Consider the following 19,355-nt stretch of genomic DNA (forward strand, 5'->3'; position numbering starts at 1 on the left):
GCATCACATTGGCAGAAATGTGTTTCCATACATTTGGGCTCTTGACTGTTGCTTTAACAGGCTTGAAAAGGTGTGTGTTCATGTAGTTGCCGCTGATCACCGGCAGATGTTGATAAAGATGACAGATGCTTACAGCCTGGTTTGGTCCCTCCCGGCTGCCGTGGTCGGTGTCTTTATGCCGTTATTTAGCTAGCCGCTATCTCGGTAGTCTCAAAGATGGCGAACGTGGTGCTGGAGTATAAGGCTGCTGCCGGTGACTCCGACCCACAGAGTCGTCCTGTCCTGATTATCGGGCAGCAGACCAACCTGCAGCAAGTCAACTGGAGCCAAATCAAAGGAAAACTGCAGCCGGTGGTCAGCAAAGAGGTATGGTTGTGAATGATAATGGAGGCTAAGCTAACACAGCTAATGAATGTAACGAGCACGGACCGCGTCTCAGCACTGCGACAGGCTTTGTGTGTCTGATAGTGGACAAGTACATTAAAATACCAGCAGCGCTAACTCAAACCACGTTTATTTTAATAAAGTTGGCTCAGTCGAAGGAACACTATATTAGTGTACGTTTGTGTGTTAAAGCTTATGACTTATCCAACACCAGCCAGGCATTAAGACATATAAATACACTGTTTGGAGCCATAATGTGTCTCTGATTTAAAAAAAGAAAAAACAAGTTTATAGTTTACATGTAAAATACTTAAAATGAGACCGACTTCTTATTCCTTATTTAAAATCCACAGTCTATAAATGTGCACACATTGTTCATTTCGAAAAGTTTATCTCAAGTTTGACACAAGATTTCTCATATTTTACCGTAAAGGCTTCAGATTTCCGCATAACACTCGTGTTAAAGTTGAATATTGGACCACGATTGGCTTCAAAACTAGTCGTGATGTCTAAAACGGACTTTTTTTAATGAGCACAGAGACATTTCCCACTTTCATCAGGTGAATGTGAAAACAGCTTTTAAAGTGTCCTACTCTGCACCGTGAAGCTCAAACATCTATAAGAGCAATAAAAAAAAAACATAAGTAAAGGGGAACTTTTGACTTTGACTTCTCCTGGAACAATGTAGGATTTTACAACTGGGTGAGTGTTGAGGTTAAAGTCTGAATGTGTGTCATTTTCCTGGCTTTGAGAGTTGCTAATTTGCACAGATAACTGTAGGATTGTGTTACTGTGAAGTCTTAATGAGTGACACTCTGTCCACGTTGTTACTTCAAGGCGCTCTTGGTGAGTGTTTTAGATCCAGTGATTAGAATTACTCTGCTTGTCATGGGTATCCGATGGAGCTGTAAGCAGTGTCTGGTAGTCTGTCCAGCGAAGTCCTCAGAGGTCGTTGTGCACCAGTGGCTGCCAGTCTATAAAGGGAAACCTGACCGTCAGTCTGTGAGGTCATGGAAAGGTTTCCTCTGAGTATCCTCCAACAATTATTGCCCAAATTGTTCTGCCCTAAACAGCAGGAATACTGTAAGAAATCTTGTGGTTTTGGAGTGTTTTTTCTATTGTAGACATTGTACAGGATGATTGATACTACAAAATCTTTGCGCTCCAGATGGACACGTCAGATCGTGAACTCAGACTGTGAAATTACCCCCCAAAATATCCTGCTGCACGTCATTCACTTGTACTCACTTTGAATGTTGAATGGAGTGAATGAATTGTAACTGATGATGCGCTGAAGTCTGAAACATCATAAATATAATGTGTACAAGTGATTGACAAGAGAACAACTCCAAAAAGCAGATTTTTCCCTGGTTTTGTTTCAGATCTGGCAGGCGGCTCTTGGTGTTCTGAACCCAAACCCCACGGACAGCTGTCCCCTGTACCTCAACCATGCTACGGTGGCCGCCCTTCCTTCACGGGTCAGCAGGCACAACAGCCCATCTTCTGCCCACTTCCTCTCCCGCCTGGTCCGCTCCTGCCTGCCTGGAGGGAACAACCGCTGCATTGTGGTCAGTATCTTCTTCAGGACTTTTCTTTTTCTTGCCTCATGTAATTTTCTGAAATTGTCTTTACATTTCTCACCTCCTTCAGGGAGGTCAGAGATTGCTTTTAGCTACAGAACAGAGCTGTTTCAGGGGATACCTACCTTCTGTGATCACCCTCTGGAATACGTTTGAGACTTCAGTGTGGGTCATCCAGTGGAGGGACAGCTTGTGTAACCACGTGGCTGACATGTGTGTTTCTTTTGTCTCCAGATGGTGTGTGAACGCGCAGATGTGTTTGCGTCCTCCTGTGCCATTGCCAGGGCCTTCCCCATCTTCTCTCGCCGCTCCACATCCTCACGCAGGACTGAGAAGAAGCACGTCACTGTGGAGTTTGTGATCACCGGGCAAGACCGCAACCCTCTGGAGGCTGCAGAACTCAAGGTACTGCAGTTATTAATAATTACATTTTCTTTATACAGCATTTTAAACCACTTAAGCATGACAGTCTGCTGTAGCTGAAAGCTTCTTTTATGTTCAGTGTCTGTCCAACGCTGCGGATGGAGTGCGGCTGGCAGCTCGCATCGTGGACACACCATGCAATGAGATGAACACAGATCATTTCTTAGATGTAAGTGAGACTATTTTGGCACATTTTTAAAAAATGTGTTCATATTTCTAAAAGAACATGTTTAACTATTTATGATTGTTTTGCAACAGCCTCCTGTCACAGACATTTGTTTCTGTTTCAGGAAATCAAGGCAGTGGGAACTGAACTTGGAATAACTCCAGTGATCATTCGTGGAGAGGAACTAAAACAAAAAGGGTTCGGAGGTACTGTCTGTCGAGGTCACCTGCCAGAATAACTGATTTAATGTATTTAGTGTGTGTGTGTGTGTGTGTATATCTTTTTTTTAATTTAACTTTTCTATTGTTATTCTTGTGGTTAAACATGCAAAAAGGTGCTTTCAATTACATTTACATCTGTTGCTCAAAATGTGGATTTCCCTGTGGAGCGGCAGTATGCTACTGTAGTTGTGTTGTGGTTATTTTAAGGCTATTGTGTTGAGTTATATACCCATAATGAGTAGCAGAGAGTAAATGGTAAACCAGTTGATCAGTTTCAATAATGACAAATTATTTTTGGTTTCTAAAGAAGACTCCATATTTCTTACTTTTACATACCTATCTACTTGTTATTTTGTACACACTAGAAAATTGTGCTTCAGCAATTAATAATTTAAAAATGTTAAGATCAGCAAAAATGAAATATATTTGCCCCCCCATCCACTCTATTATCCAAACTTGCTATAATGTAGTTTCACCTGTTAAAGCCATTTTAAAGAGTGACAAGAGTTTATAACTTTTACCTTTCAGGTATTTATGGAGTTGGCAAGGCGGCAGAGCATCCTCCTGCATTAGCAGTGTTGAGCCACACACCAGATGGTGCAACCCAAACCATTGCATGGGTGGGAAAGGGCATCGTGTATGACACTGGCGGACTCAGCATCAAGGGAAAGGTACTCCTCATTTTCCTACAGATCAGAGATAACTATTCTACAGTCGACAGTCTGTCACAATGACCGTGTCATGTAAACTACACAACAGTATCTCTGCATGAGGAATACATGTACATATTTCAGATTTTGTGAGAATTCCTTGTGACTGCTGTCTTAAATTAAGGATAGATCTTAGAAAATTCCTAGACCGTAGAACTATAAAATCAAAATTTGTTATAGTTTATGTAAGTAGAAGATAAATTGGACAACCGCCCTCTGGAGAGAAAATCACAGAACGTACAAACTTGGAGGGTCTTATCCTGCTTATACCATGGTCGCTTACCAACAAAATGCTAATAAATCAAATTAAAACCATAACTGGTTCATTATGATCCTCAATCCGGGCATAAGCCTTGACATCTGGAGGAACCCGTGTGTTGCTACGACATGGCAAACAGTGTAACATGGTGGTGTGTTCCGGTCTGTTCACTTAACATGTTTGCTGCGCAGTAACCCTCCCGTCATCTCAGTGATCCTTGAACCTGCTCGCTCTGATCTGTTAGGTTAAGTCTATTCTTAGTAATCTGTTCACATGTAGTTGCTGTTGCATGCATCAGCTCATATAGTGTTGCAATTACATGTTAATATGTTGTTGTTTTTTTCTAGACCACAATGCCTGGCATGAAGCGAGACTGTGGTGGAGCTGCTGCCATCTTGGGAGCTTTCAAAGCTACCATTAAACAAGTGAGCAGACCTTTTCGGATTATCCCTCATTAGTTGTCACAACTCCTCTGCGACTCTTAAGTGCTTTTTAATCAGATCCCTTTGAGAAACATGACCTGCTCCTCTGTCTGCTTCAGGGCTTCAAGGATAATCTGCATGCAGTGTTTTGCCTCGCAGAGAACTCAGTTGGACCCACAGCCACACGACCTGACGACATCCACACTCTCTACTCTGGAAAGTGAGACTCTTCATTGTAATCATGATGTATTGCTTCTTTGCAGTTTCATTTCATATAGCAGGTTTCAAATGACATAATTAGATTCATGAGCTGTCGAGGCTGATTTGACTAACTTTATCTGATACCAATTTCATGCTCAAGGACTGTGGAGATCAACAACACGGATGCAGAGGGCAGGCTGGTGCTGGCTGATGGAGTGGTGTACGCCACCAAAGACCTGTCAGCTGATATTATTCTGGATATGGCCACGCTGACAGGGGCACAGGTAGGTGACAGCCTTGTACAGAGTGTTGCTAAACTTTCCACAGTATGTACTTGGTCACCAATCAGGAAATGATAGACTTAAAGATTAATGCTGGCCGGATTTTGTCTTTTTATTTTTGAAACCGAAACCAGCTCAGCATTGTTCACCATTGTTCAAGCTCACCAACAGACACTGCCCTGGTAGCTAAAACCTTTTTGTCTTCCAGGGGATCTCCACAGGGAAGCACCATGCAGCTGTGATGACTAACAGCGAGCAGTGGGAGGGTGCATGTGTGCGCGCTGGTCGCAGCAGCGGAGATCTCGCTCACCCTCTGGTTTACTGCCCCGAGCTGCACTTCAGCGAGTTCACCTCTGCCATGGCTGACATGAAGAACTCTGTGGCAGTGAGTGACAAACCCAAACATTTTCCAAACAAGACGCTTTAAATAAAAGAAATGGAAATCTAACACATTTGAGTTTGAATGACAGAAATTGAAATAGAAGTGACTGTAAAAACACAGTTAAGAAATATACTTAAAAGGTTTCATTGGCACTTTTCCCAAAAAAATTGTAGCTTACTGTACCTGAATCTCTGATCATGTGCACAATGTGCTTGAGTCATTAACCTCCAGTACAGGCTGGACCACATTACAAAGAACTGAGTAATGTAATAACCTTGTGCTTTGTGTTCAAGATGCATCAGTTTAAGCTAACAGTTTTGGCATAGTTTGAGTGAAAAGAAGTACAACAAAATATTGTATTGGTGCAGCTTCAGTTTTACACTTAATGTTTTTATAAACTAAATTGAGCTCTTACTCTGTGTCACAGTAGTGCATAACATCTTGACACTCACAATGTAAATCATAGTAATGTTTTACACATTAATCAGTTCTGATCTGAACATTTTAACATTAGCTACAGCAGGTCTAAGTAGTGTATATATTAAAAGTGTAATTTTTGAGTTTTAAAGTTTACATACATCATTATGGTAAAAACAGTAAATGTAGTTTATCGGTGTTATTTAAACATTTAAGACCATTTTATTATTATCTTTTTGAAAAGATAATAACACATTTACATAGCAAATTATGTTTTGTTAATTTCTTAAGTTCATATTTAGTTTTACAGTAAATCTGTATGCTGTTTATGGGCACCAGAGGCTAAACTTGTATACAGTATTACGGGTCAACTAAGTGTTTCTAGTACAATATTTGTTTTTGTGTTTCTGAGGTCTGTCATGCTTTTCTTGTACTTTGATAGGACCGTGAGAACGCCCAGAGCTCCTGTGCTGGCCTCTTTATTGGATCCCACCTGGGCTTTGATTGGCCTGGTGTCTGGGTCCATGTTGACATCGCCTCCCCCGTTCATGTTGTGAGTACCTGGGGCATGCTATCAGATACTTTTTGACCCGTTTCTGCTCTGATTTTTGTACCAGAGCAAATCAGTTACTTATGTTTTATTTTACCTATGCAGGGGGAGCGAGCCACAGGATTCGGCGTTGCTTTGCTCATGGCCCTGTTTGGTCAGGCATCAGATGACTCCATGCTGAACCAAGTGTCTCCTCTGGGTGTAGCCGCCAACATGTCTGAAGACCAAATGGAGCGTGACTGCAAAAGGAGACGACTGGTGTAGAAAACACAGAACGGTTTACACACCTTAAACTGTTGAAGCGAGTGTTCCTCCAGTTAGGGTTAAAACGTTTTAAACTGTGATTCAACTTTCTGTGGGGTTTTTTTTGGATGAAATTTGACGAAATAAAACGGATAATCATGCATTTGACAGTTGATTGGATGAGTAAATCAGATGTGTTAAACATGATTATGACAAACACAGCCCCGATCACTTCTCCTCATTACTTGGCACTTACTGCACGATCACCTCTGTAGTGTCTTCATTATTATAAAATCTGTTTATCTTTGTGACAATTCATTCAGGTTTTGGTAATCTTCATTTTTATTTCAGCAGTAATTCTTTCATAATTGTTCATATTTTACAGTTAAAGACAGCTTAAAGTTTTACCTCACAAAAGAAAAATCCACTCACTGATGAGGTACTGATGTCAGTTCATACTTGGTGCAAATCAAAATTATACATGTTTAGATATTGTAAAAACAAATACTGGATCACTATCAGTAATGTTTTTTTATGGTAACCACTATACTTTGTATTCATCCTGTGAATAGCTTAACTGTGGAGCACACATAATGTGATCTCTGAACCAAACTGAGAGTTTAGTGCTCACTGCAGTTTTTAACAGTTTCACAATCCTGTCATATGATTAATGGAGCAGTGTTGCCACATATGCTCGTCAGCACAAAATACACATTCAACATATTAACTGTAAGTGTTTGACAGATCCCAGCTCAAGTATGTTTGTCCACCCATGTGACAATCTTGTTGTCCTTCAATAAAGGCGGTGCCATCTGACCTCTGTGTGTGCATGTGTTAAATGCTCAGTCTGACAAAAAAAACAACTTTAACTCAAGGTCCCTGAAATCCTAGGGGGATAGGGGAGTAAGTGGAACTATTTCCAATGCCAGGACTGAACTTTTATGCTCAGCACACTAAATTTGATCCCAGCTGAAATTACAGATTGAAAACAATCAAAACAGCAGAGCAAGTGACAGCAATGGATATAGGGAGGTGAGATGTGTTCCCTAATGGTCACAGTGAGTGGGAACTTTTCAGTTTTTTCCAGGCAGGATGGGGAGGTAGCTACTGAGGATAGTATTAATGGTGTTAAAAACGAACACGAGGTTTGTGGTTATTCGAAATAATATCAGAAAAATAATTTTGCCTTTTTCCACTGACAATTTTATGATAGCTGCATCAGCTGTCCTTTAAAATGTCAAAAGACAACTGCAACTTCTCTTCCACTTGCTTTCAGCTTTTTTCTGCACTCTCGTCTGACAGCAGTAGTGTCGTTCAACCATGGTGCGGATTCAGGTTTGGTTTTAAAAGGAGCGAGAGTATCCAGGATTTGGCAAATGGAATAAAATGGTGAAGTTAACTCCTCAGTATTGGGAGGGGGGTTAACGATATGATAGGGTAGAGAGATATCTCAAATAAAACAGACATGTGATCAGAGAAGACACAAGACAGGTAGGCCACATGATAAAACAACATTGCATAGTCATTGTTTTTCTGTTTCCATCATTATGACTCGTGACTTCCCGGTGAACCACGTGGGAGTTTATGAAGAGTTTAGTGGTCACGTGACTGAAAACCACAGGAGGGGACAGACTTCGACAAAACACCGGTTCATTAGCATTGGGTTAATTCAAACAGACACAGCAGTGTTCAGGCAGCAGCCCTGACTCTCTTTTTAGAAAAGACCCCCGGTTGTCTGCTCGGTCACTGATGGCTCACACCGCTTTAGTCGTGTTGTTCTCGGTTGTGCTGTCCTGTGTGTCCGCCAGCCTGTTTTACAGCCAGAAGCAGCCCTGTTATGTCCGCTCACCGAGGAAAAACGACTTTGGACTGAGGTAAACAGATTTGTATGTGTGTGTTTCAAATAACGTAACACAGAGTTAGCTTTAACTAAACTATAGCTGAGGATAAATATGTTGTATGATATTTAATGAGGCTAGTTGGCTAATGTTAGCTGCAGACACAGCAGCAGACTGAGATTAGTAAATGAACTTTGTTTATTTTACATTGAAGTGTGATTACTATGCGTTGACAGTAATATACATTTTATATTGATGATGTGATATAACAGAACCAGGCATGGCATTGGTATATAAAGAAGAAATGTGCAGTCAAGTGAAAAAGTTTTGGTTTCATTTCCTTCTTTTGTTCAATTCGTGGATTTAAAAATAACATGCGGACAGCTTTACTTTCCTCGAAATGTCTTTGTCACCTCTGTTCATATATCACGAGGTTTGGTGAAGCAGGTTAAGGAAGTTAACAGCACTTAAAATCTCTCTACATCAACCCTGAAAGACTCGTGATCATAAAAAAACTGGTAAAACCAACCACAACTCAAACTGCCAGGCAGGACCAGACAGGTCTTTACTACATTTTACCTCCACTAACTAAGCAGTAACTCGCTTAAAACCATAAAACCTCAACATTTCACAGTGTATTTGTTCATTTAATTTAATGTTTTCTGTAAATGTTACCTCCTAGTAGTACAGTCTAAATGCTGTTTCAATGCCATGCTGTGTATTCATTTGGTGTGAAAAATTATCAAAATCTGCCTCAACTGTAGCCTGGCAGATCTAGTATTTTACTGAAAATCAGTTAGTTGCAGCCTCAACATCAAATGTCTTGCCTTGAACTTGAGAACAACCTGTCAAATATCTTTTTTTTTAAAGAGTGTGACCAAGATAAACACTGAGTGGGTCATTTTACAGTAAAATTCACTTGTCCGTGCTTTCTGTTGGGTAAAAAGTCTTTAACAGAGACACATTTTCCAAAGGATATCACTCATGTCTTTGGTTAATTTGTTTTGTCTGCACTACACTGAAACTGACATATATGAAATTAGCTAATATCAGTAGATATGGGCAGGGCTGATTTGTTAATCTAACTATTTTAAAAAGGGAAATCAAAATTATATAAAATATAGAATATAATCTACTCATCAAGTCATCAAGTTTCCCCCAAAATATTACTGAGAACATGACATTTGTGGCCTGAAAAAGAAAAGTCTTATCTGCCAAAGTGTTAAATCTGTAAGTTTCAAAGCTTAAATCTTGACTTTGTAAGATTTAAGAGAAAAAAAAGGAAATGAATGAGAGGAGAGTGAAAATAATCTTTACAGGATCTTATCTTAATGGAGATGACAACACAAGTGTGATTTGTCAGAAGGAAATAAAGATGAGCTGTGTACTAGATCAAGATATGTTGCATGTATCGCGTGTGTGCTACTGCTGCAGAACAGCTCTCTGATGGCCCGTCTGTTCACAGGACCGAACCTCGTCCTCACGAGTATTTAAACATTTCTGATCTGCCTAAGTCATGGGACTGGAGGAACATCAACGGTACCAACTATGTCAGCACCACCCGCAACCAGCACATCCCCCAGTACTGTGGCTCATGCTGGGCACACGGCAGCACCAGTGCCATGGCAGGTATGACTCAGTGAAGTTTCCCCTTCGCATGAATTGCTGCTAAACATTGTGGCCTGATTGTGGTTTAAATCAGCAGTTCCTCACATGACATTTAATGACTCTTCCTCTTTACAAAGAAACGACTTTGACAGAAACTGCTCGTCCTACTTTTTATTTCCCATAAAGCTCTGTGTTTGCTCTCTCCACTAGATCGCATCAACATAAAGCGGAAAGGAGCGTGGCCATCTGCTTACCTCTCTGTCCAAAATGTGATTGACTGCGGTGAAGCCGGCAGTTGCCATGGAGGCGATCACAGTGGGGTTTGGGAGTACGCTAATAAGCACGGGATCCCAGATGAGACCTGCAACAACTACCAGGCTAAAGACCAGAGTGAGTGTCCTTCAGTGAACAAAGCGGTGATCACATACACAGTCTGAATCTGCATGACGTGCATGTTTTGTGTCTCTCTCTTAAGAGTGCAAGCCTTTCAACGAATGCGGCACCTGCACCACCTTTGGAGTGTGCAACATCGTGAAGAACTACACACTGTGGAAAGTCGGAGATTTTGGATCTGTGAGTGGGAGGGAGAAGATGATGGCAGAGATCTACGCTGGAGGACCGATCAGGTTCGAAACTTTACACACATAATCTGTATTCTCAAGGCCCAAAAAACATGTTGACTAGATTTTCTTCTTCGGGCATTCTGCAAAGCCAATTTTCTTTTTTAGTCTCTTTCCTCCTCACCTTTTCCTACACGTTTCTGTTTGTCTTGCATTACTGCCAAAAGCTGTCAATCAGTGCAAGAGCATGCAAGAACTGGCAAGAATGTGTCACATCAATCAAGTTTGCACATCCGCATCCTTGTCTGCATTCATGAGAGATAAACAACATGGCGACCATTTGTAAAAACATTGTTCCTTGGTGCTACGAGTGGTTAAACTGCACAGAGTAACCTTTTAATACCCACACACTCACCGACATCCACCTTGCGAATATAAACCACAGACACAAGCATACAGGTATGAATGTTAGAATGTGGAGAAAATGCAAAGTTTTGATTTTGCTTTTGAAAGTAGACACACTTGTGATGGATCTCAAGTCATTGGGCAGTTCAGTAAAAAATAATAAAAAGTTAAAGACACTCTGTTGGAGGAGTATGCATCAAAAGCAAAGGAGTGAAATAATTCAGCTGAATGCAGGTGTAGATGGAGACCTGCAGACACCCATCTCTCAATTAGACTGCAGAGAAAAACATGAAAAGTGAGCTCGACCATTAGAAACCATCTTGCCAGTTGCTCAGTGACAGAAAACGTAAATCTACTCATTTCAGGCAACACACCACCAAACAGAGCCCTCTTGAATCTGTAATGTGGTCATGATAGAAAAAAAAAGATAAAGATGTGTTCTGTGGATGAGTCATTCACCACAGATGTCAAAAATCACTCAAAACACAGAATTATTGCTCCAGCAGTTTTCAGCCATTTTTCCACATTACACCTGAGAGAGGAAGTAATCAGTGTTGTTTGTTTCTTCTAAGCTGCGGGATCATGGCCACAGACGAGCTTGACGCGTACACCGGAGGTCTCTACTCTGAATACCACGAGGAACCTTACATCAACCACATCGTGTCAGTGGCAGGATGGGGAGTGGAGGGTGGCGTTGAATACTGGATTGTACGCAACTCGTGGGGAGAGCCTTGGGTAAGTCAGGGAAATGAAACAGTGGGTACAGATTCAGAGATGTGGTTGAAAATAAAGAGACTGCTTTCTTAAAGATGTCATTATATTAGTCACTTTGCTCTGTTTAAAAAATATATCACTGAAACAAATACATTATGTTGTGTCAGTTAATCTGATAATTAAGCTTTATGAATAGATAAAAGATAAATTAAAAAAATAGATTCAAATTTATTTGTGGAGAAAAATTCAAATCTGCTTCAAACAGCAACTGGCTAATTGATTTCAAATGTTGCTAAACTCTGATTGGTGCACAGAAATACGCGAGGATGAATTGTTGGCTTTGGGTAAAAATCATTAACGTGTGCTCTCCTCAGGGTGAGAAAGGCTGGCTCAGGATCGTGACCAGCGCCTACAAGGGAGGAAGTGGAAGCACATACAACCTGGCGCTGGAGGAGGACTGCATGTACGGAGACCCAATTGTCCCCAAAGATTACCTGTAGATGACACCAGTGGCCATATTGTCAGATTTCATCACTCTGCACTCTCGTGTGTCTTCCTGTCTCAGGTGGAGGGAAACCTTTTTTTTTTTTTTATATTTTAAATGTTGAAAAGGGAATAAGTTTAGATTTTTTTCTTTTAGATCTTTTTCAATTATTTTTAAACTTGTAATCAGGGGAGCAAATTTCAGTGCCATGGTCTTCCAAGCAGATATCAGACCTACTTGAATCTAATTTTTTTTTTTTTTACCACAGGTTGGTAAAATGTTTAAATGTTGAATCAGAAAAGGAGGAGTGAAAAACATCAGTTCAAAATTCAGCAAATGCATTCTGAATATTCATTTTAGACAATGACAAGATGTGGGAAAAATTCAGTTTAAGTCATCAAACAGCTGTTTTATTTTTAATTTTAAAATGCTTGCTGACTCAACCAAAGTATTACAGTGTTTAATTAGTCCTGCACTGCTCCGACACTGAATGTGTGGTGATTGGTTAACGGCAGTAATGCACTACACTGATACGCGTTTTGTACATAACTGTATAAACAAACTTAGTGTGCCTTATATGCATTTTCAGAAAAGTACATATTTGTCATTTGCAGTTTCACATTGAATCTACACCTCAGATATTAAGCAAAAGTTGCACTCTTGCTTTGATTCAAACTGTGCCAATAAACATGACACTTCACACAGGATCTGTCTGTTGAGTTTCAATCAGTCTCCGACTCCGTCAGCTAGAAGTCATGTCAGCTGTGATGGATTTCAGTGTTAATTTCATGGCAGAAGAAAAGTATGAAACATCTCAGCAGAAATCTGCACACTCCATCTGTGTGCAGTCATCAAATGATATCAGCCATGGTATAATTTCCCTAATATGTAAAGGTTTGATCCATAACAGAGAATCAACTTTATGACTGTGCTGTTGAGTTTTATATACTTGACACTTTGACAATATATTTATCATACTTGACAGGACAACTCCATTATAAATGGAGACCACACTGCATTTCTGTATGAAGTTTGTCAAAAATGCAATAGACTACATTTTCAGGTTTTTATTTTAAAACAATTCAAAGCCAACATAAAATATAAAGAATTAAATTTACAAGTGAAATGTGTAGCTGCATCTCAGAGGCTCCTCCATCAACCATTCTGTCTTGTTTGTGCACTTTTCCATAATTCTCAACGAAATTTGCTTCAGTAGAAACAAATCCACCATTCATACTGAGCAGTCTCTCTTCAAGCGTTTGATTATCATCCAAATAACAGATCTTTGGTCTCTGTTTGGTCGTCCTGGTGCAATTTCCAACAACATCTCCAGTGTCCTTTCAGCATCAGTTGATCATGATGAAGTTTGACTTGCAGTGAGCTGAAAAAACAGGGAAATAATCACTGACATGTTGGTGCTTAAATAAGAATTAACCTTGCCCCATTTAAAGACATAACATTTAACAGGTTATTTGAAACAACTTCATACTTCATTTTGTGTTCCTGTAAAGCACAAATATGCTGGTAGTCTTCACAGCATGACTGTACTGTTTCAAATACTTACCAATGAACTCAGCGACAGGGTCGTGTTCTCCCTCCGTGCGGATCGTTCCTGCGATACTGTCGTTCTCCAGGATGGGAAGGAAGAGCTGAACGAAGTCTGATGTGTAGGGAGGCGCAATCACATCCAAAACCTTTGAAGGAAACGCTGGAGTTTAGTTATTTTGCTCTGAGCTTTTTGTCTAATGTGTTTCATGCACGGAGGAATGATGAACAAGTTATGAATGTTTTCTGATGCTGTCCAAGATCAGAATTATAACTATACTCAGTTATGATCAGTTGACGAATGAAATTGCTCATCATTATTTGTGAATTTCTTTCAAATTTATACTCAAATTATGATTAAAAAGGTGTCATGTTTCATCCTTGAAAAAATTGATAAAAGGAACTTTTTAAATAACAATTGTTGATGTAAAACAATGGATTAAACTTAATTTAGAACCTTATGGCACCTTGAATGTATAAAAGATAATTCCAGACACTAAGACTTTCAGGACCTGCAGACACTACTGTGATGAAGGAAAAACATGTAAACCAGAGGTCACCTCCTTTCCCATGTTTTATCTCCTCTAGCTGCTTATAAAGATCAGAAGCAGCCGTTACCTCAGTGACAAAGTATCTAATGAGGGAGATGTCCGTGTTGAGTTTCTCCAGACATTTGCGAATATAACCGACTACAGGCAAGACGTAGCCACGGCTCAGAAGATGAACCATTCGGTCCAGCAGAGTCTTCTTCAACTCCATCTGCACAGAAATACAACTTTCAGCCTCACTTACGCTCACCCAGTTACAAAACACACTTCTGTTGAAAACTATAATAATAAGCATTCATTTAACACACACACACACCTGCTCCATGACGTCTAGTTGAGAGTGCTCTGTCTCAAAGAGCTTGATGAGCAGCTGGAGGACCTGAGGATGCAGCAGCTGGTGACACGTACAGATCTATGCGGAGGAAAGAGTTCATGTTTAAACTTATAACTGCTGTTTCAAAGAATGACTGACAGTTAAACCGTCATCTGGTGGTGACGTTGTACCGTACCTCATCCAGCAGAGCTAAATGAACCGGAGTGTGGTCAGTCTGCAGCTGAAAGTACCGCGGCTCAGACACTGTCCAGTCCACCCACTTCAAAACCCCCATGGCAACCACTGGGAACCTGAACACAAACATGTCAGCTGTGAGCGTCACATATAGAAACAAAGGCATCTAAAGCAAGTATGGAGAGCTGTCACTAACCCTAATCCTACTGGCTGGTCAGGTCTTATTTTCACATCTTTGCTTATTTATTAACAAGATTTTGATCAAACACTTTTTAATCATTTCTATTCAAGCAGGGTTCTAATATAGCTGCTTTGTGTTACTCCACTGATTTAACATTAAAACGTTAAATAAAACAGGATCAAATCTGTGCAGCAGAAACAGAGATTTAGTTATTTTACTCCGCACAATCCTCTTTCTTGTCAAAATCTGGCACCTACATTACCCATAATGCAACTTCTTGATTCCACAATTCAAATACTTACTTCCCTAAACTGTACAGATTAAGATGTCAAGAAGATAATTTACTGCTGATGAATTTCAGAAACGAAAACTTAAGTATTGTATAATCACTGGTATCAAATAATGTCAAACAATAACCAGCTCTGGCACCAAGAAAGTAAAATGAAAAACGAAAAATATTTCAGTGATTAACACAAGAAAAGATTATAGTGTAATGATGACTCCCATTTTCTCTGACACGTCAATCATTCATGTAGAAATATCACATTAGATCAAACAGCCCAATATAATTAGGTTTAGGTTTATTTCTATGTCAGATTCAACTTTTGTTTTTGGTGGACACTTAACTTTTAGTTTAAAGTTGTTTAGATAATCTTAAGTGACATCTACTTGCATTAGCTTCATGTTTTCTGTCTTTTATAACCAAGAAAGCAACATTACAACCAGAAAACAGTAGCTCCTTCCCTTCAGGATAATTATGAGTCTGGCACTTTTGGAGGAGGATTTTCTCGTCCACTCACCGGATGCACTGGTACAGAGTGCTGAGTTCAGCCACCAGCTCTGTAGCACCTTTGTTCTCGTTACAGCAGAGGTTGTGTACAGTCTCGATGGCCTTGGACGTCGACTTCAGCTCATCTTTATTGATGTTGACTCGTTTGTTCTGGGATTAAATGGCAAGAAATACGTAGTTAACAATGAACTATCTTAAAAACACACACACACACACACACACACACACACACACACACACACACACACACACACACACACACACACACACACACACACACACACACACACACTTCAAGTTGGAAACACAACAGTGTCCCTTCTCTCTGTACCTTTTTCCATGTCTCAACAACACTGGCAGCGTAGGCCAGGATGTGGATGTATTTGTGTTTATGGTCTTGGTTGATCTTTGATCCGGGCTTAAACAGCGACTGCATGAACAGGTCTAGAAAGGCAGGCACTCTGATCTGAGGAGGCGAAAACATCATATCTTCAATATCAATAATAAACAGTATCTTAACAAGCATGTGGAGGGTATAAACCTCACCAGCTCCACAGGAGGAGGGTCCATGCTGCTGAACATCTTGAACAAAACGGTGATATCTGCAGGATTCAGGGCTCCTTTGGACAACATGGCACCCAGTGCCTGGCAGGCTCTGGGGTAAGCTGCTGCTGTGCCCAGTGCAAGAGTGATCTGACTGGCATCATGACCTCTGCAACCACAGAATGAATATCATCAGTTAAATTTGTTAACACTTCAGACAATATAAACAAAAATCCAGCTGAAACATAGATAATGGTACCTCTCATGTGCCGACTTCTGCACCTCCTGACCGATCCTACGCACAGCTGAGCCGCCCTGCTCCTCCTGAGAAAGGATGGACATCATCGCCTGGGCAAAGAGGTAGGTGTGCTCGCCGTGACACACCATTTTCTACAGGGGGGAGAGAGTGAGCGAGTGAGGGGGGGGGGGGTCTCAGCAAAGCCCACCATACAGTAAACAGACTCTTTCACACTGTGGTGTTTGCTTGCAATTTTAATTTGGGACAGAGTTAAATAATGAATGAAAATGGTAAGAGTGAGAAACTCATTTGACTTATCAAAATTCTGGAAAGTTTTTCTTTATAAATAACTTACAATAATTAAAAATCTAAATTAAGTTAAATTTTCTGTCAAACCAAGATATGATTTCAAGGCGTCAATGAGGAAGAATTTGATGTCTGAAAAGATAAAACCAAATTTCAACTAATGAAATCCTTACTGTTACATAACAAAAGCACGACTCAAAGAAGTAAACACAGATATAAAGCTGATATTTCACACAACAGCCTCACAGCAAACTCTGGCAGGTTCTTCTCGAGGTTTTCTTCTCCTCCATCCAGCAGCGTAGCCAGAGATGTCCTCAGCACCCGGGAGAAGACCTCCAGCTGCTGACACGCTGTAGACACGCTGGTGATCTCGCCCTGGTAACCTGCGTCTGAAATCAGCTGAACACACACAAAACAACATGTGACTAACAGCAAAATGGCAAAATGTATTCTCACAGCTGAAACTAATAAATATTTCCATTTTTGGTTCATTTATCCATTATTTATTAGCTATTTTTAGTCTATAGAATGAAAAAAATTATGACAACAGCTCATCTTAAGCCATAAAACCTAAAGATATCCAATATTATGACACAAAAATTACATTTAAAAAAATATGTTTTGTAGGTAGTTTGTTAATTTGTGTCAGCATACCTTTACAGTGAAGTTGAGCATCAGGCAGTCGGGATGAGCCTCAGCCAGCTTGTAGAAGAGATCTCTCCATGTAGTGTGTGCTATCATCTGCTCCAGCCACGCAGGAGTCTAAAAACACACGAGAACGAAATCATTTCATATCCAGCATTAACCTCGTCCATGAGATCTTCAGCACGAGATGCTCAATCATTATTTATAAAAATGATTCCTCTGTGTTCGCGCAGAAATCTCACCTCTCCCTCCACCGTGAAAATGGAGTCAGCTTTCTGGGGGTCAAAGTGTTTTATAAGGAGACTCTTGAGGTGATTTTCCACTCGCTCTTGGACCTGAGCGGGCTCTACACCTGTAATTAAAATAAAGAAATTACAAATGAATGAGGCACACTGTTACAGGCTGGGAAGAGAGGGGAGGCATTGAGATCACAGGATCTTGTCGTCTGGTACCTACCCATCTGGATGAGCCACTCTGCCAGCAGGTTGACGGTCTGAGCCACAGCGGAGTAGTTTTCAGAGAGAAGCTGGATGACGTGTTCTGGAGAGCCGCCTGCCTGGAAATACCTGCGACAAAAGTTTACAGGAACGCAGAGTTTTAATCTACAAGCCTGAAACATTTTTACACAAGAAAGTCTGTAACAAATAAATAGACAATAAACTGTAAATGTTGTCTATTAGATTCAATGTGTGAGAAGACAGTTGTGTACATTTTGAGGGTGTTGAAGATTGCAGGCTCCATGATGTAGTCCCTGCTGGTGAATTTCTGCAGACAGTCTTCCTGGATTTTCCCATCATTTTCTCCTTCGACGTATCCATCCTCCTGAAAAAATAAACGCATAAATGTTTAATGTGATTAACGGCCCTCCTGTCTGGAGAATGGGGGACATGCTGTTCTCTTTAACTCTTTTGATTGCAATAAAGAAGTGAGATGGAGAGAGGGTTGATGTCTTGAGAAATCAAGTGCCACAGACTTACACATGCAGGTCCAGCAAGTATGGTAAATGGACTGTACTTATATAGAGCTTTTCTAGTATTTTTGACCACTCAAAGCGCTTTTACACTACATGTCACATTCACCCGTTGACACACTTTCATAAACTGATGCTAGGGGCTACCACGCAGGGCTAACCCTAACCATTCACATACATTCACACAGTGTTGGTGCAGCCATCAGTGGGGGTTAAGTATCTTGCCCAAGGACACATGGACCAATATGTTTGTTATGTAATGCAGGACTGTAACCATAACTATAACAATACTATATGCTGAGTATACACTGTTAATGATGTTAATATACTGTAGTCCTCTGTACATTAGTGCAGTTCAGGTGGACATGATGTGGAATGTAAATAACATGATAAAGTTATCTGGCTTCTACAGCAGAGTGTCAGTGTTAACCTGAATAACTTTATATAACTATAAGTTGAGCGCTAACAGGACACATCTCTGCTCCGGTGAAGCTGAATAAACACCGACACTTCCAGCAGCTGTGTGACCGACTTCAGTTCGCCTGTAGCCGACTAGCGGCGCCGCTGAACTCCGCTGCTACTACACCGGAGAAACTCACAGCTCTGAGGACGTTTTCTGTCTCTGCACATCTACTCTGAGTTATCTGAAGCTTTGAGCTCAGTTGTCACAGCAGGTAAAGCCTCTGGTGTGTCTGCAGCTAGCCATGCTAACTGGATGTGTTGGTCTCAAGTCTCACCATGTTACTGTCCGGGCCCTCCCAGTCTCCAGCGCCGCCATAATACTCCTCGTCCATGATGACGGGACACAAGAGACTTTAAAGCAGCTACAACAACCTAAAGCTGCAGGTTTAAACACTGGGTGATACTTGTTTGACCGCTGATGATGCTGCTGCAGGCAGGTGGCTAACAACAACAGGAGGAAAATGGCGACAAAGAACAGCAGACTCAGCCCTGCGTTAAGTCTGGTAGGAAAGTACTTCAGCCCTGAGATTAGTCTTTCAGGATTAAGAAACATGTACCCTGGGCACTGTCTGTCAGGTACAACGATTACTTAAACTCTTTTATATACAGTCTACGCTTAAACTCTATTATCATTTTTTCAGGCCCTGAGGTCAGTCTGGCAGGATGAACTATATATTTCACCCTAAACTCAGTCAGTAAGGCACAACTCTCTAAACAGGACAACCTGCCCTAAATTAGGTATTTTGTGGGAAATGTGTGTATTTCGGTTGG

General features: G+C 40.7%; 3 protein-coding genes across 4 annotated transcripts; 2 read left to right on the forward strand and 1 right to left on the reverse strand.

The window, feature by feature from the left end:
* Positions 1-199: 199 nt before the first annotated feature.
* Positions 200-7,055, forward strand: npepl1 (aminopeptidase like 1). Its single transcript, XM_062416368.1, has 12 exons — positions 200-366; positions 1,767-1,952; positions 2,199-2,369; positions 2,467-2,556; positions 2,678-2,759; positions 3,303-3,445; positions 4,091-4,168; positions 4,285-4,385; positions 4,527-4,650; positions 4,856-5,032; positions 5,889-5,999; positions 6,102-7,055. The coding sequence occupies exons 1-12, from the start codon at positions 217-219 to the stop codon at positions 6,258-6,260; spliced, it is 1,572 nt and encodes a 523-aa protein (XP_062272352.1). The 5' UTR covers positions 200-216; the 3' UTR covers positions 6,261-7,055.
* A 793-nt stretch (positions 7,056-7,848) lies between these two features.
* ctsz (cathepsin Z) lies at positions 7,849-12,553 on the forward strand. The gene is made up of 6 exons (XM_062416243.1): positions 7,849-8,113; positions 9,543-9,706; positions 9,896-10,075; positions 10,161-10,311; positions 11,223-11,385; positions 11,739-12,553. The coding sequence occupies exons 1-6, from the start codon at positions 7,989-7,991 to the stop codon at positions 11,862-11,864; spliced, it is 909 nt and encodes a 302-aa protein (XP_062272227.1). The 5' UTR covers positions 7,849-7,988; the 3' UTR covers positions 11,865-12,553.
* Positions 12,554-12,900: 347 nt separating this feature from the next.
* nelfcd (negative elongation factor complex member C/D) lies at positions 12,901-19,036 on the reverse strand. Of its 2 annotated transcripts, none has more exons than XM_062415618.1 (15): positions 18,860-19,036; positions 17,862-17,971; positions 17,609-17,718; positions 17,395-17,504; positions 17,162-17,269; positions 16,754-16,906; positions 16,223-16,353; positions 15,967-16,132; positions 15,752-15,886; positions 15,431-15,570; positions 14,451-14,565; positions 14,258-14,353; positions 14,012-14,152; positions 13,413-13,542; positions 12,901-13,229 (listed from the first exon to the last, which is right to left on the reverse strand). In XM_062415618.1, exons 1-15 carry the CDS (start codon positions 18,914-18,916, stop codon positions 13,195-13,197), a joined length of 1,737 nt encoding a protein of 578 aa, XP_062271602.1. In that variant the 5' UTR covers positions 18,917-19,036; the 3' UTR covers positions 12,901-13,194. The 2 variants fall into 2 exon arrangements, with proteins under 2 accessions (XP_062271602.1, XP_062271601.1); XM_062415617.1 differs by having other exon boundaries at positions 17,862-17,974.
* Positions 19,037-19,355: the final 319 nt, after the last annotated feature.

Source organism: Scomber scombrus, chromosome 3 (assembly GCF_963691925.1).
Source record: "Scomber scombrus chromosome 3, fScoSco1.1, whole genome shotgun sequence".
NCBI classification, from domain to species: domain Eukaryota; kingdom Metazoa; phylum Chordata; class Actinopteri; order Scombriformes; family Scombridae; genus Scomber; species Scomber scombrus.

Coding starts and splice junctions, on each gene's coding strand:
- npepl1 (XM_062416368.1), top strand. CDS start 217: ATGGCGAACGTGGTGCTGGAGTATAAGGCTGCTGCCGGTGACTCCGAC. Junction 2,557..2,677: donor ACACAGATCATTTCTTAGAT/GTAAGTGAGACT, acceptor TTTCTGTTTCAG/GAAATCAAGGCAGTGGGAAC. Junction 4,169..4,284: donor TCAAAGCTACCATTAAACAA/GTGAGCAGACCT, acceptor TGTCTGCTTCAG/GGCTTCAAGGATAATCTGCA.
- ctsz (XM_062416243.1), top strand. CDS start 7,989: ATGGCTCACACCGCTTTAGTCGTGTTGTTCTCGGTTGTGCTGTCCTGT. Junction 10,076..10,160: donor CTACCAGGCTAAAGACCAGA/GTGAGTGTCCTT, acceptor CTCTCTCTTAAG/AGTGCAAGCCTTTCAACGAA. Junction 11,386..11,738: donor ACTCGTGGGGAGAGCCTTGG/GTAAGTCAGGGA, acceptor TGCTCTCCTCAG/GGTGAGAAAGGCTGGCTCAG.
- nelfcd (XM_062415617.1), bottom strand. CDS start 18,916: ATGGACGAGGAGTATTATGGCGGCGCTGGAGACTGGGAGGGCCCGGAC. Junction 14,566..15,430: donor ACTCTGTACCAGTGCATCCG/GTGAGTGGACGA, acceptor GTTTGTGTTCAG/GTTCCCAGTGGTTGCCATGG. Junction 13,230..13,412: donor CCCTGTCGCTGAGTTCATTG/GTAAGTATTTGA, acceptor CTGTTTTTTCAG/CTCACTGCAAGTCAAACTTC.